At 48.6% G+C, this 20809-nt stretch overlaps 1 protein-coding gene across 1 annotated transcript; it reads left to right on the top strand.

Moving 5' to 3' along the window:
- Window positions 1-7682: 7682 nt before the first annotated feature.
- BATF3 (basic leucine zipper ATF-like transcription factor 3) lies at window positions 7683-20489 on the top strand. The gene is made up of 3 exons (XM_025429874.3): window positions 7683-7843; window positions 11044-11148; window positions 20018-20489. Exons 1-3 carry the CDS (start codon window positions 7754-7756, stop codon window positions 20201-20203), a joined length of 381 nt encoding a protein of 126 aa, XP_025285659.1. The 5' UTR covers window positions 7683-7753; the 3' UTR covers window positions 20204-20489.
- The last annotated feature ends 320 nt before the right edge of the window (window positions 20490-20809 follow it).

Here is a 20809-nt window from a genome sequence, read left to right as displayed (position 1 = left end):
CTGTGAGAAATACATTTCTGTTGTTTAAATCACCCAGTCTGTGGTATTTTGTTGTGGCAGCCCTGGCTGACTAAGACAATGATATTTATAACAATGTTGTTTACCCATAAGGAAAAATTGAAAACAGCAAAGTAGTAGATATGTAGATCAGCTGTGGTATATCTCTACAATGGAGTGTTATGTCTGTTTAAAAGGATGATGTAGGGGATCCTTGGGTGGCTCAGCTGTTTAGCGCCTGCCTTTAGCCCAGGGCGTGATGCTGGAGTACCTGGATGGAGTCCCACATCGGGCTCCCTGCATGGAGCCTGCTTCTCCCTCTGCCAGTGTATCTGCCTCTCTCTCTGTGTGTGTCTCTCATGAATAAATAAATAAAATCTTTTTTTAAAAAAGGATGATGTAGATGCATATTTATTGTCATGGAAAGAGGTTTATGATGTTCTCGAGTGGAAAAGCAGGTTGGAGTATGGTTTTATGCATGTAAACACATATATGTGTATACTTACATTTAAAAATGTGGGAAAATAATATACATGTATTAGTGTTCTACAGAGAAAAGGAATAAGATATACACAGAGAGATACAGAAGAGGGGATTTATTATAGGAATTAGTTCAGATGTTTATGGAGTCTGAGAAGTCCTATAATCTGCCATCTTGAAGCTGGAGAATCAGGAAAGCTGGTGGTAAAATTCAGTCAGAGTCCAAAGGCCTGAGAATCAGGGTTTGAGGGTGGCATGGGGAGCTGCTGGTATAAGTAGTTCCAGAGGTGGAAGGACCGAAATTGAAGAGCTCAGGGGCTCAGAAGCTCAGATGCTCAGATGTCCAATGGCAGGAGAAGATGGGTGGATGTCTCAGCTCAAAGAGAGAATTCACCCTTTTGTTCCATTTGGGATTGTCTTCAATGGATTGGACAATCCTCATACTGGTGAAGCAGGATCTTCTTTACTCATTCTACTGAATCAAATGCTAATCTCTTCCAGAAACACCCCAAAATAATGTTTTACCAGCTACCTGGGTGTCCCTTTGCCCAGTAAGGTTGACATATAAAATTGACTATCACAATATGCCAAAATATTAATAGTCATCTCTGTATGGGTGCATGGATAATGGGAAGTCTTTCTTTTTTTATGCTTTTCAGTCAACTCCAGATTTTATTATCATGTATCATTATCAAGAATCATAAAAGTATCAAAGGTTATAAAGTCAGCTAGCTATTAGCCAGCTACATGCTAACCTTTACTACAATGTCACTGGCTGTTGCACAACAGGGCTGACATTAGGAAAGAAATTTTCTCATTCCCAAAAAATGTACAATAAATCATCAATTAAAAAAATGACAAACACCAAAACCAGCAGAAAAATGCCGTATTATTATCTGTCTTGCTGACATACCTCTACAATACTTTTTTTCTTACAATTTTAAGCTGTATACTCTTTGTTCTCCTCTTAAGACAATGCTTCTGTAACATAGTGTTTTTGTAACTGGAGTAGAAAGATAATTCAGTCTTTCCATGTGAATGAAAATTTGACTTAAAAATATTTAGATAACTTCCTTTACGAAGCATTATTAGTAATGTCATTTTTTAGAATTATCACATTTGGATGAACCTCTAAGTTTTGTAATGTGTAAGTTATAATATTTCAAAGGGCACTTCCTTTGTTTTCCACTGATTCATCCTAAATGTTCTTAGAACTGATGACACCCATCAAGCAATCATTACCGATGTCCTTACAGTAGGGATACATTATACTTGTCAATGTCAGTATTTCCCATAAGAACAGCAAGAATTGTGTTTTCCCATCATGGGCATGGTCCACTCTACTTAATTACTGCATTATCAGGTCATATAAGAGTCTGTTCATTGCTTCCATCTGACACTTATCTTTTCTTCTGATGTCTTTGCTTCTAGTATAATCTGACATTTGTTTTTACAGTTTGCTTTTTCATATCAGAAAATTTTCTATTGATTTTAATTGCTTATCTTTATCCTGTTTTCCACACTTCATTAATTTTATATATTTTTCTTTCAGTTCTTTAATATATAAATACATTCAGAAATGATAAAGGATGGTGCCCTGCACATATGGACAGATCAGGAGTCTGTATTTTCTTTTATTGAAAATACTCCAGAACACATTTCCAAATAGCAACTAAAATGGTATAATCAAGCTTTATAAAATATGCCACCTAGCAAAGAAAAAAACCCCTGAGGGTATATTTATAATTGTGTAGGCTGTATTGTGGATTTCATTCCTGGCAGGAGAGATACTATTTTGACTGGACATACACAAGAACTCGATTCCCTGCTTACAATTTTGCATGTATGATGATCTGAAGAATTTTCAGTTTTGCTTCTGGGGCTATATATTTCACACTTTTCTCCACCACCTTCCACATTGGTTTGGTGCTAGGCAGTGTGAAAATGTTCATTTCTCAGTACGAAGAACCTTCTCAGGTGAGTTAGCATGAGGGTCAGTAGGGATATTCCTGGCAGCCATACAGCTAGCAATAATATGATTCTACACAGAAGCTACTGCAAACCACGTACATTTGGTTTACATACATACATATTCTGTGTGTCCCAATATAGAAGTACAGCTCTGATGAACCCTCCTTGGCAAAGTCCCCCACATGACCACAGCGAGTTCAACACCACCAAACATGAAGGCAATGAGAGGAGGTTGGGGTGAAAAAAGACAGTGGTACTAACCATTTGTCGTTAAAATATCCTACTTTTGCAAATTTTACTATAGCCTATCACCATATGAACACTTTGCTGAGACCCCTTCTGGGTCTTGAAAGAGGCCTGCCCAAGTGAAGAATTTTAAAGCCTACACATATTGACTTCCTGGCAAATGCTCTCAGCATCTTCCAAGCTCTCATCCCTGCTCTCCTGGATTATGGCCATCGCTTCTTGCTTCTTCCTTACTCTTTTTGGACTGTCTAAAAACACCCTGCCCAAAGGGATCCCATAAAAAGTTAGATCATGTCGCACCTCTGCTCAAAAGCCCAATGTTTTTTCATCTCACTTCGAGGAAAAGCCTACCTCTTTGCCTTTCTGACCTCACCTCTTGGTACACAGCCCTTCCTCACTGCACTTCAGCCTCCTATCGTTTTTGGAATGGTCAGGCACACTCCCAAGGGGCTCTTGCATTCGCTGTGTGTGCCGCCTGGACCACCCCACCCAGATAGTCACATGGCCCCCTCTTTTACCTGCTTCAGAGAGCCTTGCTTGGCCTCCCTTCACTATTCCAGGTTTCTCATCCCTCCTTTATATTTCTCCATAGAACATACCACCGTCTAAATACTATATTTTCTCCCTGACTACTACATTTTGCTGATTGTTTGTCTCCCTTCTCTAGAATGTGAGCTCCCTAAGGTGTGGATCTTTGCTTTGTCCACTGCCTGACACAGGTGACTGACTTCTGGTAAACACAGGGGTCTCTGCCTTAACCTTTCCTTCCTCTAGCGTCACCCGAAGCCCACAGGACCCCTTCTGGAGAAAAAGCAGGGAAAACAGAGTTACTGGAAAGCCAGTTTCCCTAAAAGAAAGTAAGTAGTGACCTAGTTTTCTAGCATTTGAGCAATTTGGCTTCTTTCTTTTTTTTCTTAAATATTTATTTATTTATTTATTTATTTATTTATTTATTTATTTATTTATTCATGAGCTACCTAGAGGCAGAGACATAGGCAGAGGGCTCCTGCAAGGAGCCCAATGTGGGACTCCATCCTGGACCCCAGGATCATGCCCCAAGCCAAAAGCAGATGCTCAACCATAGAGCCATCTAGGCATCCTGAGCAACTCGTTTTTATAAAGAACTGTCATCGTGTGAAGTGAATCACCAGAGGATTTGATCACTGAGCTCTAGCTCTCTGGCACCCTCTCCTCTGTCCCGAAAGATGTAATTCGGGGTCACTGTGATAGTCATAGGAAATTGCCAAACCATGTAATTTCTTCTCCCAGTTCAAGGGAAAAACTATGAATAAAAAAGAAAGGCAAAAGAAGAAAAGGAGACACTCAAAATGTCTGTTCTTGTTTATCTTTCCTTCATTTTCATTGTTTTTTTTTCCTCTCTCTCTTTCTTGACCTAGAATAAAACGAACCAAAAAATATTCCAGAAAAGCAAGAAAATAGGCTGGTCAAAGAGGTGTTGGCATTCTGGTGTGGCAAATGAGCTTAGTCAGGGAAGGCAATAGTTAGTGCTTGTACATATAAAATCTTTTACGATGTTAATATAGCAAAATATTTTCCAAAAAGTTAAAAAGAAAAAAAAAAAGGAAAAGGAAAATTACTTAAAATCCCACCACCACAGCAGAAAAGCTAGCATTTTGGTATATTCTCTTCCAGTTTTTTCTCTTATGCACACACTCTGTTATTGTGGTTAAAAAAAAAAGAAGAAAAGAAAAAGAAAAAACCTACAGCATGGAATTTACTATTTTAGACATTTTTAAGTGTAAAGTACAGCATAGTGTTACACACACCTCTTTTTATACGTGTTATACTTGCACTTTTTGTAACCTGATTTTTTTCTCACTTTGCCTTATATCCAATAAATCTTCCAAATGGCAATTTTTTTGCGTGCCTGTCATTTTGAAGATGCATACTGTTCCACCCCATGACTAAAACATATTTTAGTCAGTCATTCCCCTATAATTGGACATTTATGTTGCTTACCATTTTTTACTCTTAAAAATAACTATTATGAGCTTTCAGTACATATAGTATTTTTCTCTTTTACTATTTACAATGAGCCTCCTGTGATGATTTTCTAGAACTTTTTTTTCAAAGATTTTATTTATTTATTCATGAGAGACACATACACACACACAGAGAAAGAGAGAGAGAGAGAGACAGGCAGAGGGAGAAGCAGGCTCCATGCAGGGAGCCCGACATGGGACTCGATCCCGGGTCTCCAGGATCACACCCTGGGCTGAAGGCAGTGCTAAACCACTGGGCCACCAGGGCTGCCTGATTTTCTAGAACTTTTCTAAGGAAAATGCAGTCAAAGGTGATGATTATTTCATGGTTCTTAAAAATGACAATAAATTTGCTTTCCAATAAATTTGTGCCAATTTACAATACCAATGAAATACGAAAGCAGCGATTTCATCATACTCTCACCAATATTTGATACTTTTTATTTTGCTAATTTAGTATTTTAACATATTTTTTATTCTAATATATGTTTTTTCCTATATCTATTTTCCCTGATATTTCCTCTGTTGGGAAATGCCAGGTCATGTCCCTTGTGCAATTTATACTTTTGAGACACAGAGAGAGCCAGAGACACAGGCAGCGGGAGAAGCAGGCTCCCAAAGGGGAGCCTGATGCAGGACTCAATCCCAGGACACCGGGATCAACTAAGCCAAAGGCAGACACTCAACCACTGAGCCACCCTTTCTTTTTCCTTTTTACGGACTATATATATGATAGAGATTTTAACCCTTTATCACAGTTATTGAGAATATTTTTTCCCATGTCTTTGTAATTTCTGGGCATGCTCTCATCTAAAGCACTTTAACATTCTTGTATAGTTCAGATTTTTCCAAGGGTTATCTCCTGTCATATGTTGTGGTAGAAAAGTCTCTCCATGATGTATTATCCCAGGGCTTTAATAAAGAATTTAATTCTGTTTTATCTCCCTGATTTTGTTTTCTGCATCTAATTATTTAATCTGTTCATTTTGATATGTGACAGTAGGTCAAACTGATTTGTTCCTTAAATGCTCACTAGTTAACCAAGCCTCCTCCTTTAGATATGTTTGAAGAGACCCCTGGATAACCTAAGAGAGAAGGCCTATGCCTATATGAAGAGTTCTGCTGGGTCCAGGCTCTGTGGGGAGTGAGAAGGTACAGCCCCAGGGGACTTAGGGTGTGGTGTGGCTCCGTGGGAACAGCCCAGCGGCAATACCCAGAAGGCACGATGGGACTGCACCTAAATGTCCGCTGTGCTTTCACCTCACCCTTTCCCTTCCTAAACAACACTGGGGTATGAAAGCACTTCTGAAAATTCAAGACCACTTGACCCAGAAGTTTTCCTATCTTGCTAGAGTTCTTATGTTTCCAGGAATTGAGGGCTCTCCGTCGACCTACTGCAATGATTGTACTGCGCACGTGTGTGTGTGTGTGTGTGTGTGTGTGTGTGTGCGCGCGCGCAGCGCTGTACTAGGACCATTGCGTGTACCTCTGTGGTTTGCAAAAGTAATCGCTCCGGGGCAACCGTGAGCGATGTAGCGTGATGCAAAGGATAAACAGGAGATGAGAAGAGAACTGTAGGCGGATAACCGAATGTAGAGGTGGCTCCGCTGTGTGGCTGGCCCTGATGCTATGCGGGTAAGCACTGTCCCCATAAGGGGTCGCGCCCATCTCAGTCCTCCCGCTGCCTTGCACTCAGCCCTGGGCTCCGTAGGTTGGGCAGCCCCTGATCGCACAGACAAGATCGTCCGCTTATTTTGCTGCTCCCGGCCAGGCGATCAAGTGCACCCAAAGCTGTCGCCAGGGTCCTGAATCCTGGCGGAGAGCCAAGTGCACTGGACTGAGACTCCGGAGCGCCCCCCGCCGCCGCCCCCCGCTGCCGCCCCAGCGCCTGAAGACGGGGGCGACCACAGTCGGAAGGCACGTCTGACCTCCTGGTGCTGGTTCCCACTCGCCCTTCTAGGTTCGCGGTTATCTTTCTTTCCCGGGGCTCACAGTGTGCAGACCACAAACCCGAAACCGCTGGTTTTTGTCTCTGCTGGGACCAAGTACTTCGTGTCTTGGCACCGTCAGGCAAGCTGGAGGGGGGCCCGCCAGTGCCTCTGCCCTGTCCCCAGGCTGACGTCAAGGCTCGCATCTCACCTTGTAGGCAGAGCACCTGCCACTTTAACCTTGAAAAGGCATCTGAGGTTCAGAGCCCCGAACCCGCTACTGGGACGTCCGCGGGGGCAGATTCGCTCTCAGGACAGCCTCCTCCTCCCCCCGCCCGCCCCCACGGAGGGAGTTCACCCCGGGGCCGCCCCGCCTCGCTTTCTCCCACCGCAGGCGCCCCCCGCCCCCCCGCCCCCCGGCCCCCCGGCCCCCCGGTGCCGCGGCTCTGGGGGGGGGTGCAGCGGCCCGGCCCTGGCCTGCCCCTCGCGGGCCGGGACGGACGGGGAGTGGAGCCTGCGTGACCGACCGCCGCGAAGACTGTCCCGGGAGACCGTGACCCCGGAGCCAGGGAGAGGCGGGGCGGGTGCGCAGGAAGACGTCGAGGTGGGTCCGGGAAACGCCGCCCCCTCCAGGCCGCCCACCTGGGTTTCTCAGCCCGAGTTCCCCGAGGGCTGCGATCCCCCCGGCCGCCCGAGCGTCGTCTCCCGTGGCGGGGGCTTCGCGTTCCCTCCCGGGTTTCGGAGCCACCACGTGACTTCCACGAAGCGCGGGGGGCGGGGGGAGCCGCGGCCTGGGTGGGATCTGGGACCCCGAGGTGCGCGGGAGGGCGGGGAGCGGAGGAAACGGGGCGGGGGCGAGAGAGGGAGGGGCGGGCCGGCCGGGGTGGGGAAACCCGCGTGGCGCGGCGGCGGCGGCGGCGGCGGCGGCTGGGGGAGAGCGGGAAGCGCGCGGGCGGGGCGGGGCGGGGCGGGGCGGGGCGCGGAGGCGGCAGGTGCGGGGGCGCGGGGATGCGGGCGCCCGGGGAGCGCCGGTAGGCAGCGCCCGCGTGCAGGGCGCGGCGGGCCCGCGGCCGCTCCTCCGCGAGGCTGCGCGGCGGGCGGGCGGGCCGGGCCGGAGGAGCGCCCGGCATGTCGCAAGTGCTCCCGGCGGCCGGCAGCGTCCTGCAGAGGAGCGTCGCGGCGCCCGGGAGCCAGCCGCAGCCGCAGCCGCAGCCGCAGGTAGTGGAGCCGGGGCTCGGGAGGCCCGCGGGGAGCGGGGAGCGGGGCGCGGGGCGCCGAGGGCACGCGGACGTGGGGCTGGGGTTCCGGGGTGCGGCGCGGCGGGGACCGGAGACCGCAGGGGGGGGCGCGGGGAGGGTCCCCAGCTCGCTCACGGGGCCCGCGGCGTCCGGACGGCGGCCCGGCTGCTGCGCCCCGGGAGGCGGGGAGGCGGGAGGGCGCAGACGGTCCACGCTTCCCCGCACGTGGGACCCGCGCTGCCCCGCCGTCGCCATCCCTGCGCGGCGCCCGCTGCCCCCGCCCCCCGCCGGCGCGCGTGGCCCTCCCTGGGCACCGGGGTGCGCGCAGGGGACGTTCGCGCCGAGGGGCAGCTCGTGTCCCTGCACTCCAGCATCTACCGTCCGAATGGGGAACCCGGGGCCCGTCGGCCTCAGGGTGCAGGGTGGGGGCCCTGAGTAGAGCGAAACCCCTCGGCCCACTTCAGCCCCGGTGGACCCTCGGCGGCACGTGCAGCTGCGTGCTCCGGAAACAGGCGAGCTGGCCCGCGGGGATGGCCAGCGGAGCACTTCCCATCCGGCTCATTATGCGCCCCCCCTTTCCATTTCGATGCCTGGCACATCGTGTCATCAGGTGACGCTAGAGAGTCACACATTTCTGAGTTTGGACCTCGGTTACTTTAGCACACACAGGCTGAGTGGCTCTGGGCATTTTGCTTGGCTTCTTTGAGTCTCAGTTTCCCCACCGGTTAAATGAATATAATAATAACCTCTCATGTTTTTTTTTTTTTTTATGGGGACTGATGAAGATATGCTTAATAATTTATGACTGTCTTAACACTTTGCTTCCCGCTTTTTGTTTTGCTTAAATGTTACTGCTGGGTTATCAGGTTGTGGCCATATGGATTGGTGGTAAATCCAGTTTTTTTTTTTTTTTTTTTTTTTTTTATTTATTCATGGGAGACAGACAGAGAGAGAGAGGCAGAGACACAGGCAGAGGGAGAAGCAGGCTCCATGCAGGGAGCCTGACGTGGGACTCGACCCTGGGTCTCCAGGATCACACCCTGGGCCGAAGGCGGTGCTAAACCACTGAGCCACCTGGGCTTCCCGTAAATCCAGTTTTGAGTGTCCACTCTCAGAGGGCAGGATGCAGGTTGTTTTCTTGTGTCCTATGACTTTTTGATTGTGAACGAAGAGGCATGATTTGGTGACAAGCACTATGGGAGACTCAAAAACTAGCAACCTCTACAGAGGTTACTAAGGGCATACTCTGTCCTGGGAGCTTTAGGATAAAAATCTTATTTTATCCTATGCTAGTCCTAAGCATTAGGCCGTTAGAATGATTGCTGCAGAGATGACTGATCAGTTGTTCAGGGCATGCATCTCCAGTCCTAAACCAGTGCCTGGCACATGGCAGGTACTCAGCTAATACTTCTTGAAAGAATGAATGACTCGCATTTACAATAAATGAGAAAGTTGAGCATTCGGAAAAATTAACCCATTTCCCCCTGGCTATACTGACAGTAAGAGAAAAAACTGGGGGCTATGTATTTCTAAAGCTAAAGTTCTGTGCTGTACATCACATTTTATCCCTATGGTGTTCTGGTTATGTTAACCAAGACTTCTTTGCCTTTAAAAAACTACATTTTAACACCTTGTGCCAGTCCCTTAAGCATTACTTCCAGACCACATCCATTTGCTGTATTATTTTTATATATGTTATTTATTTGTCTCCTTCTATAGACTTACGTTCCTCCACATACTGAAAATTCCTTACCCATCAGAACTTGGGGAGAAGATATGTGCCTCTTCTATTTGGAATACAACACCAGGGATCCCTGGGTGGCGCAGCGCTTTGGCGCCTACCTTTGGCCCAGGGCGCGATCTTGGAGACCTGGGATCAAATCCCACGTCGAGCTCCCGGTGCATGGAGCCTGCTTCTCCCTCTGCCTGTCTCTGCCTCTCTCTCTCTCTCTCTCTGTGACTATTATAAGTAAATAAAAATTTAAAAAAAAGAATACAAGACCAGATAAAATAACTGAAATTACTCATTATTTCATATTATTAATATTTGCTTTCCATTAATATTAATACTTAAGTAGCTTTCCTGTATTTGTATCTTACTAACCTCTTGGTATTTATTTATTTATTTATTTATTTATTTATTTATTTATTTTTAAAGATTTTATTTATTTATTCATGAGAGAAGCAGAGATACAGGCAGAGGGAGAAGCAGGCTCCCCGCGGGAAGCCCGATGTCAGACTCGATCTCAGGACCCGGGATCACACCCTGAGCCAAAGGCAGACGTTCAACCACTGAGTCACCCAGGCATCCCGACCTCTTGCCTCTTAAACTATCTCTTTAAAACAGGATACCCCCTCCTCACCCCTTTGGTACCTTCTCACAGGATTCTGGAAAACAAATACTCTACTTCTCCATGTTTTTCTATGACTGAAATGTTTTTACCTTGGTAGGTACATTTTTTTTTTTAGCCTGCCTGTTTCAGAACACTTGAAAGATTCAACTAGGCTTGGTTAAATCTCATATAAAGCTGAGAGCTTTCAAGACACCTCATCAGTTTGCTTTCTGATTCACTCTGACCCGTGAAACAAAATGTCCATCATGCATTGTTCAAATGAGGTGGTGTTTAAGATCATTGGATGTGTTGGTAGAGTTGTGTGTTTGCAGTTAGTTATAAGCGTAATATTTGCACGCGGCATCAAAAGTACCTGTTTGTGTGTGGTGGCATAAGTCCTGGCACACAGCAAGTTCCAGATAGCACATGCCTTCTGCCTTCCTTGTTCTCAGATGGACGTTGACACCGCACCTCTTCCAGGCACACACCCTGTGGGGTAGAGGTTTATGAACGTTGGTTTGGAGTCCAACAGACCTGAGTTCCACTTCCCATTTACCCACTTACAAGCTGTGATACCTGGGCAAGTTCCTTACCCTCTCTGAGTTTCTTATCCTCATCTTTTAAATGGCAGTCACACCACACATTTCTGAGGGTGCTCATGGGTATTAACACGTAAGGCCAGCCCAACACGTGGGGAGTGCTCCTGAACTGCTGTCCCTCCCATGAAGAAACAAGCGCTGGCCCTGATTGCAAATAAAATAGTGAAGCCAAGCGATGCTGAGGAAAGAGGGCAGAAGAGGGTCAAGGAAGGGGCCAGACAATGCACCTAACCAGACGTTTCCCCCAGAGTCCCGAGGATGATGATCGGAAGGTCCGAAGGAGAGAAAAAAACAGAGTTGCTGCTCAGAGAAGTCGGAAGAAGCAGACCCAGAAGGCTGACAAACTCCACGAGGTGAGCCTGTGGTTGGGGCAGAGCCACATGAGGGCCCCCCCGGAGAGGAGCCATCCTCCGCTCTCGCACTGTGGTGGCGGCCCCAAGGTCATGTCCTGGTCGCCACCAATTTGGACACTCACATCTCATTTCACTGTGTCCTTCCAGCCCAGTGTTGGGATTCTTCACTCACTGACATCTTTCTCCCTCATCCAGTGGTTGTTTCTCACTCTCAAGTTCCTTTTGTAAGTCAAAACAGAATAAAACAAAACCTCCTCTCCATCTCAATTCTTTTTCAAGCTACTGCCCCATTGATTTTCTTTCCTTCCTCCCTTTCCAACTCCTTCAAGAGATCCTGCTGTTTCCACTGGCCTCAGTGCCGTTTACTCCCCGGTCCTCTCTGCTGGCCTCTCTGCTGCCCTTCCCCACCCATGCACGTATGCATGCACCCATACCCACGAACACACACGTGCACCCACGTACACACACACCTATGCATGCAACCCACATGTACATGTACATACCCCCCACATACACGTGTGTGCACATGGCACACAGCCATGCACACATCCACATGTACACTCACATACCCACACATGCACATGTGCACAGCCATGCACATACACCCACACACGTACACGTGCAGGCACACACATGCACACACACGTACATGACCATACGTGAGTACACATGTGCGCACACACACCCCCTTCCTATGGAAGCTGCTCCTGCAGAGGTCGCTAGTGCCCTGGCACTGTCTGGTCCAGGGGCTTCTTTCTAGGCTCATCAGCCATCACATCACTTTGCTGAAACATTCGACACCACTGACCCTCCCCTTCCTGAGACGTTCTTTCAAGGTCTTCAGCTTCTAAAAGACCACATTTCTCGCTTGTCCCTTTTAACCAACACACCAAACTTCTCAGTTTCTTTTGCTACCTTCTTCCTCTGTCAGTTTTCTGCAATGTTGGTGTTGACCAGGCATTCAGACTCTGCCCTTTAGCCTTTCCACCCTGGAAGATTTGATCTATGAACCTGTTCTCTCAGCATTAGCTCCCCACATTGATTACTCCATGCAAGACCTCCATTCCGGGGCCTTCACCCCATATCTCCAGCGTCTGCTTAGATGTTGCCAAATGGGTCTGCTGCAGGCTGCTTGGATGCAGCATGGTGGTGATATGTGTTTCTTCTGAGACTCTTTCTTCTGTCTTCACACTGAGTTAATGGAGCTCGCCCCCTTTCTCATCACCCACATCAGGAACCTGGGATTTATCCTAAACTCTTCCAATTTCTTCTACCCTTATGCATAATCCCACAAAATCTCAAAGCCAGGACATGGGAACTGCTTCATATCAGGAACTGGCCTCAGAGGCGCCCAAGGATCTGTGCCAAGAATGAGCGACAGTTCTGAACTCTCATCTTTACACAGGATGGGTGCAAGTAATTGAGGACTTAAGTTTAGCACTTCCCTGCTTGCTGTCTTGGCATAGCTTGTCTCAGCTTGTTCTGGGGGTGTTGACAGCATAGCAGGCACTGAGGTGTTACAAGGGGGAACAACAATCTCTGAAAACCCTTTCCTAATAAACTGAGAACTGGTTTAGGATGCACATTGATCCACTGATAGAAATTCAACAGTGGGCATAATTCATAAACATCAGCCTCTTTCCTTGGAAGTAGGGAGACTGGGCCCTAAAAAAGAGATAAGTGATGCACTACACTTAATTTCAGTAATTCACACAAATACTGTGGTGATGGCCAGAGAAGGTCCTTCCCAGCCTGTATTGGTCCGGTAAACTTTCCCTAGAAGAGTTGGAATGTCCTTTGCTTCCTTTCTTCCTTCTCCTTGATCCTGAAGCAGTCCGGGTTTTAGCCTCATGTTACTAAAAAATCCCAGAGGGCACTTGTGGCTCAGTTAGCACTTGGCCCTGCGTTCAGACCCCGTCTGCCCTTCCCCTCAGGAAGCTTCTCATCGAAGCCAGGTGCATTAATATAAGAAAACACTAGGGGACACTCAGTTGTAAGTCCGAAGTGATTATGTGTGTAGTGGTGGCTAAATGACATAGATAACACACATGTGTTATCCATAACACACACGTGTTCCTTCCATGGAGTGAGGGCGAGTAGATTCATTCCACTAATATTTGTTAGCACCACTGTAGGCAGGGCCTTGCTGCTGGATCACAAAGAGAGGGAGTAAGCTCTCATTCCTATTATTGGAAGCATAAGAGTTTTTGAGGCAAGTATATGGTCTCCTATGAACTCTAATGAATTCTGACCAATTTGGTGGCTTAAAACAATGCAGGTTTATTATCTTACAATTTTGGAAGTCAGTTGTCTGGAATGGGTCTCATGGGGCTAAAATCAGGGTGTCAGGAGGGCTGCATTCCTTTCAGAGGCTCCGGAGAATAATCAGTTTCCTTGCCTTTTCTGGCTTCTAGAGGCTTCTGTGTTCCCTGGCGTGTGGTCCCCTTTCCATCTTCAAAGCCAGCACTGGCTAGTTAAGCCTTTGTCAAGCTGCACTACTCTGACATTGTTCCATTGTCACATCTCCTTTGACTCTTGACTTCTTCTTTCACTTTTTTTTTTAAAAAGATTTTATTTATTCATTCATGAGAGACACACAGAGAGAGGCAGAGGGAGAAGCAAGCTCCATACAGGGAGCCCTATGTGGGACTCTATCCCGGGACTCCGGGATCATGCCCTGAGCCCAAGCAGACCCCCAACCACTGGACCACCCAGCTGTCTTCTTTCACTTGTAAGGACCCTTGTGATTACATTGGGTTCATCCACATGATCCAGGATAATCTCCCCACGTTCAGATTCTTAACTTAATCACATCTGCAAGTTTTTTTGTTTGTTTGTTTTTGCCACATAAGGTAGCATATTCACAGGTTCCAGAGGTTGGATGTAGACATCTTTGGGAAGCCCTTACTCTGCCTACATAAGAAGGTAGCAGAAATACTACAGTGTCAAAAAAAGATGAGTTTCTCTCAGTATCTGTCATTGTTGGATTTGATACCCAAATGAGCCAGATGCCTGGGGAAGTTAGGGGTAGCACCACATTTACTCCTGCCTCATTCCTCTTAGAACTGTGGTAGGGGACCCTTCTGTAGGGTTCCTAGCTTCTCTTGGGGTCCATACACTGTGTCACATGACCAATTATGCCAGGTGCTCTTTTGGGAAATGGGGCTAATTGATCTGAAACCCAGTCCCTCCATGGGAGAACATTCCCTTCTCTGCCTCGATGGAGCCAGAAGAGTATATCAAGTTTACCCACCACTGACCGATCACCTTGTCAAGGCCAATCTTTTTTTTTTTTTTTTTTTGTCAAGGCCAATCTTGAAGAAACACAGCTTCAAGGAGGCCAGGACAGTGACTCCATCCATATATAGACCCCAAAGCTGTAGTCCACACTTTTCCGGTCACTAGCTACATACTAGTGTTATTGGTCACATGGAGGTGTGGGGGCGCAGGTGGCTGGTTCAGGAAAATGGAAATGCAGCCCAGTCCTACTGTAGAAGGGGAATGTCCTCTCTGGACCCAAGGGTAGCACATGAATAATAGCTCTGCTGTTTTTTGTTTCATTTTGTTTTGTTTTAAATATTTTTTTATTTATTCATGAGAGACACAGAGAGAGGCAGAGGGAGAAGCAGTCTCCTCGCAGGGAGCCTGATGTGGGACTCGATCCCGGATCCTGGGATCACACCCTGAGTGGAAGGCAGATGCTCAACTGCTGAGCCACCCAGGCGTCCCAATAGCTCTGCTGTTAATTCCTCATCTCTTTCCAGGGAGGGCATCACAGTAATGGGGATCTATGTTCTGCAGGGTTAACGTAGGAAAAAAAGTAAATATAGTTTAAAAAAAAAAGCATTTTTTTTAAACTTTGAAAAAAAATCTACGTATTGAGGGTGGAGTGTCAGGTTTAAAAATGTGGTGAATAGTTTTACTGTGCTCCAGTGAGTGACCCTAGCATGCTGCTCTGGGTCCTTGGAGAAAAGCCCTTCAGGCCCCCTCGGGTTCCAGGCCACATCAAGGATGGGGAAAGTGAGAGCCACACACAGGTCTCAGATACCTCCTCAAAGCTGGGTTCAGGCCCGCTCTCTAGGAGACACTAACAGGTGCAGAAAGCTTCCTCCCAGTAGCCATGGCTGCCTGCCAGTCCCTGGGGAGATTAGCCTATGAAAAGGGCTTTAGGGCTGCCTGGGTGGCTCAGCGGTTTAGCGCCCCCTTCAGCCCAGGGTGTGATCCTGGAGTCCCGGGATCGAGTCCCACGTCGGACTCCCTGTGTGGAGCCTGCTTCTCCCTCTGCCTATGTCTCTGCCTCTCTCTCTCTCTCTCTCTCTCTCTCATGAATAAATAAATAAAATCTTTTAAAAAAGAGAAAAAGCAAAGGGCTTTACTCAGCCCATGGTCTGTCCCATCCTGTGGAGCAGCTGTTGCTGCATATCTCAGAGTAACTCCAGGTCTCTATTTGTCTTTCTCGAGTACCACAGAGGGGACTATTTAGGGCTTGTTTAGAATTCCCACCATTCTGTCCTGCCCACCTCGTCCATTCACCTTGAGCCTCTCCTACCTCTCCCACCCTGAGAAACCTCCTCCAGTCCCAGCTCCTAGAAGCTTCTGGGCCACCCTCACCCTCCTCCCAATTCTCCATCTCGGTTGTTGGGGGCGGGGAGGGACAGTCCGGCACTGGGCAGGCCGTGCCCGAGAGGTTGGGGCCACTCTTCGGTGTGAGTTTTCCCCTCGGGGAGGTGATTGCTGGAAGCCCGACCGTGGTGCCGAGAAGCTGTTCCTAATGTGCGTCTGTGTACCTCAGCGCTCACTGTGGCTTTTCAAATCATCCTGTCAAGGCGCCTACACCTCTTATGGGGATTTCAGCCCCTATTCATCTCTGAACACTAGGCACACGCCTGAGTCCACATCCACAAATAGGGACCCGAGTGAACAGTCCAGCTTTCTACAAGAGGCTGAAAGGTGTCTCAGAAGTGGGTCAGACAGGTTCGAGCCGGGCACCCCAAGGTGTAAGACTGAGAAAGAACGTTGAGTCAGAAAAGGAAGGCAGCGATGCCATCCTCAGGAACCCTAAATGTCACCAACTGACGGATTTCTTGGGCAGTTTGGTTGTGGTCTGTGTTGTCACAGTTTCTTCAGATGTTACATATTCTAAGAGAACGCTTCATTCGTGTCGTCCTCCCTTGGTTCAGAAACTGATGATGACACCCAATTTCTAGAGCCCTCCCGGATGACACAATTTTTCTGCTGGGAAGGACAGCAGCTTCGGGCTTGGGAAGAGGCTTATTGTAAAATCCTGAGCGCCGACAGCCCTTTGCTGCTGGTAACCACCACGGGGAAATTTGGGGCCAGGCACTGCCAAGTGAAAGCAGAATTGCTTCCTTGGTCAGGGGTTGCCATTGACCTTGAAATCAGGTTCCAAGTCTGCATGACCTTGGAAAAGTCACCGCGCCGCTCAGAGTTTCACTTTCTTCTCTTGTGAAAGGGGTCTGTGTGTGGCTGTGCCCTCCTGATGGCCTTTCCCGCCCCCTCATTTCCTTTCTGCCTTTGCTTTCATCTCTGGTCCCTGGTACCCACATCAGCTTGTGTGCAGATGTGTCATCCTGGATCCTGGATACCCCCAGACAGCCCCTTATTCCCCAATCAGCCTCTTAGACACCCAAGCCAGGCTTTCTTAGCTTCGGCACTATTGACATTTGGGGCCAGATAATTCCTTGTTTGGGGAGAGGGCCGTCCTGTGCTGTGTAGGATGTTGAGCAGCCTCCCTGGCCTCTACCCACTCAATGCAGTAGGATCGACAGTTGTGACAACCTAGCTGTCCCTGGACAGTGCACATGTCCCCTGGGGACTGCCAGATTTGCTCCAGATGAGAATCGCCCAGACAGCTTAATTTCTGAGGCCAAACTGGGCTATGCAATGATTTTACCACCACCAGGTCTCTGCGGGTGACCATGTCCTGGCTAATGCCAGGGGAGGCAGCAAACCTCCAAACCTCATGGGGCCAAAGATGTGAAAATCAGCAAGATTTGAGCTAAACTGATCATATCTTTGGAAAAAAACAACAACAACAACAAAGGACCTCATGTTCTTACTTATTTTTCTTGGGTGTCAAGCCCAGGTACCTGTGTCCCCTCAGCTCCATTCCATCTGCCCCAGCGCCTCCTTTTGTTTTTGTTGAGCTGTTCTCACCTGAAGATCTTGACTACTTCTCTGGTTTTTATTCCCTCAGCTCAATGAAAGTCCTTTAGCAGGTTTATGAGTAAAAGTCCAATCCCAGAAGAGAAAGTCCCTGCAGAGAAGGCAGATGAGGGGCCTGTTGGGCTGGGGCTCGGGGGAAGCAGTGGTCCCTCAGGAAGACTTTAAGCAGCGTGGCCCCTCATGGCTTCCAGAGATAAAGCTCCGAAGCTCACAGCATCCTGCCACAAAATTCAATAAATCCAGAAGGGCAGTTTGAAATATTTTGCCACAAAAAGAGACTTTCCTGTTTTTTTGGAATCTAGTTAAAATGTTAGCTCATTGGAACCATTGGTATCTATTCTCCATTTTATTTGGAGGTGAAGAACATTTCCAGCTGCGTGTATGTGTGCGTACACGCACATGCATGTGTGTACACGTGCCCCACAGAGCTGCAGCCTGTCACCCCCCTGCTGCATGCAGGCTTCCCGAGATGACTATCCGTGTCTTCCCATCTGCACTCTCCCTCGCCCACGGAGGGCTTGTTGCTGCGCCGTAGATGGAATTTGGCCTTCAGAACTAGAGCTTGTCTGAGACCAGAGGAGAGTGTGAGGAGTTGGGGCTGGCAGGAGAGCTGAAGGCAGAATGGGGCCTGTGCGCTAGTGAAGCCAGACTGACCCTGGACAGCCTGCAGGGAAAAGGGGTGCGGCTTGCTGCCTTGGAGAGTATTCCAGACCACCCTGAGGGCCCACCTGGGGAAGACTCAGATGGCCTCTGTGTGCAGTCCCTCTGGTGCCTAGAGCTGGGGAGGGAAGGAAGTGGGTGAGAGAAGGAGCCAGAGGAGTCACTGGGCAGTGGCCCAATAGGTAGCTACAGGAAAGGGTAGCAGAGGCTCCTAGCTGCTATACATTTCTGATCTTTGGGGCGTGCTCTTACTTAGTATGAGTAAGATTGAATATAATACATGATTGAATAGAACACATAATGAGGGATGCAGTTTCATTAGGTGCTGTGGCCAGGGAAGCCGTCCTGGAGGTGATGGGCTTGAGTTGGGCTCACACAGAAAAGGAGGAAGGTGTAGTCCAGTGGAGCAGGACAGCATTTGCAAAGAGGCAGAGTTGAGAATTTGTGTGTGCCATAGAGGCCTGTAAAAAAAATCAGACTTTTAAAAGTTATTTATTAAAATTTACTAGCAAGAGACAAGATGTGATGGATAATAGTAAGATTGGGTCCCCACCTCAGGAAATGCACGGTAAACAAAATTGCAGCAAGATTTAAATAAGATTGTCAGGCTTGAGATGATCTCTCTTGGCATGCCCTAGAGCTCTGCCATTGGTCAAGTGTTGTAGAACTTACCAGTGACTTGGAGGAACAAAAGGGAAGACCTACTTATCAAGTTAATGGGCAGCTTATAGCTGTGTAGTATCACGATCCATGAGCTGCGTAGTGTCATGATCCATGAGCTGACACATTAAGATTCAGAAAGATTTTGCTAGGCTGGAAGGGTGGACAGGGTGAAAGTCAAGAGAAATGGATGTAGAACCTACCCTTCATCTCTAGAACATCAGTCATCGTCCAAATTTAGACGAGAGAAGCAGCAGAAGCAGACAGAGCTTGCACTTCTCTGCAAGCTTAGGGAGAATCCCCAGAGTGTGGTGGCTGCAGACTGGGGTCCAACCCTGGAGCAGGCCACCTCCATGCATACCCCTGGCATGAACAAGCCGTCCCCAGAATCATGCACTGCATTCTGGGAATGACCCTTTTTCAGAGATCCTGGCAGACTAGAGTGTGGCTCAGGATGACCTCCAGGAGGGCAGGAGGGCCAAAAGTCCCAAAACCCAAGGAACTCAGGAGACCTGAGACAGTTGAGCTCAGAGCATACCTAAGGGGAAGTGGTATGTGGCTGTCTCCTAATATTTCAAGAACTAAGAACTACGATGTTGAAGAAGTATTGAATTTACTCTGTGTGGTTCCCTAAGGTGGAACCAAGCCCAATAGGTGGGTTTGAAGGAGAGAGAGAGAGATTTTGTATCAGTGCAAAGAGCAGCTTTCTAATAGAGCCGCCCAGAAATGGCAGGGACTGTCCTTTGAAGAAGAAAGTGCCCAGCACAGGTTGGATGTCTGGTTTCTGCATTGTGTGGGTTGGGCTGAGGGGGTCTCTCTGAGCCCCTCCAGGTCTACGCCTCTGCAGACTCTGATATAGTAGAGACTTCAAGGATGAGCGTTGGGGCGAAGCCAAGGCAAGGGATATTTTCATCCATTTACTCATGCAGTCGGCAAACCTGTATTAGGTTCTGGGCACTGTTCTGGGTGCTGAGGCCACAGCAGTGACCCCAACGGAGATCGGAGATCGTCAGAAAGCAGCTCAGCAGCTGGGGGAGGGGAGGGGAGTTGCGCAGGAACTTTCAGGAGTGACACAGTTCTCTTGACCAACGTTAACATTTGCCCAAACTCACTGAATTACACCCTTAAGACAGGTGTATTTTGCTTGCTGAAAATCATATCTTCATAAAGTCGATTCAAAAAGCAAAGCCTGCCCTCCCTCTCATCGTGGTGGGAGGAGAGAAATGATAAGCAAGGGAACAAACGAGCAGGGGTGGTGGCAGGGGGCGCAGTTGGCGGGAAGGCTGACCTGGGGAGGAGGTGGGCACGCAGGGAGGGAATGTGGTTGCAGAAGGCACCCCACTCCTTCTGTGTCCCTGTCCAGGAGTATGAGTGCCTGGAGCAAGAGAACACCGTGCTGCGGAGAGAGATTGGGAAGCTGACGGAGGAGCTGAAGCACCTGAGCGAGGCGCTGAAGGAGCACGAGAAGACGTGCCCACTGCTGCTGTGCCCCATGAACTTTATGCCGGTGCCACGGCCGGACCCTGTGGCCGGCTGCCTGCCCCGGTGAAGCCCAAGCACCGTCCTCCTCTGCCGAGGGAGGTAGCCTTGGTCTTTTTCACACCTGGGAGGAGGAGGGCTCCCTCCGTGGCTGGGTCCAGGGGGACCTGCGGCCGGGTCACCGCCTCGGAGCTCCTGGCTGTGTCCCCAGCAGACGCCTTGCAGGGCCCTGAGTGGATCCGGGCAGGGAGGCCACCCTCAGGAGTCACCTCCGCCCACTTTGGCAGCTAGTAGGTTCCAGTTGTGCAGAATTATCTCCTCTAGAATTTGGATAATAAAGATGGTTATGATCTCTCCTTTTGCCAAGTTCTTGGAATTTAAAAATACAATATATCTCCTGGTCCCAGAGGAGGGCACCTTCTATCTCTTAAGGCTGTTTGGTGGCCCTGGGTCTTGCTTTCCCTTCCTGGTCATCTTCCCCATGGCTGTAACTGTGCTCAGTGCAGGGGGCACCTTTGGGGGTGCCAAAGCCGGTGGGACTTCTTGACACCCCCGCTGGGTCAGCAAGGGATGGTCATGCTGGGCATGACTCGTGCTTGTCTTCTGCTTTGGGTAGCCTTCCATCTTGGTCAGCACCCCCACCCATGCTGGACCGTCATAGAAAATGTTCTATCCC

The sequence above is a fragment of the Canis lupus genome, chromosome 7, assembly GCF_003254725.2.
Source record: "Canis lupus dingo isolate Sandy chromosome 7, ASM325472v2, whole genome shotgun sequence".
NCBI classification, from domain to species: domain Eukaryota; kingdom Metazoa; phylum Chordata; class Mammalia; order Carnivora; family Canidae; genus Canis; species Canis lupus.
Note: the sequence above shows the minus strand (reverse complement) of the source record. Positions and strands in the feature narration are given on the sequence as shown.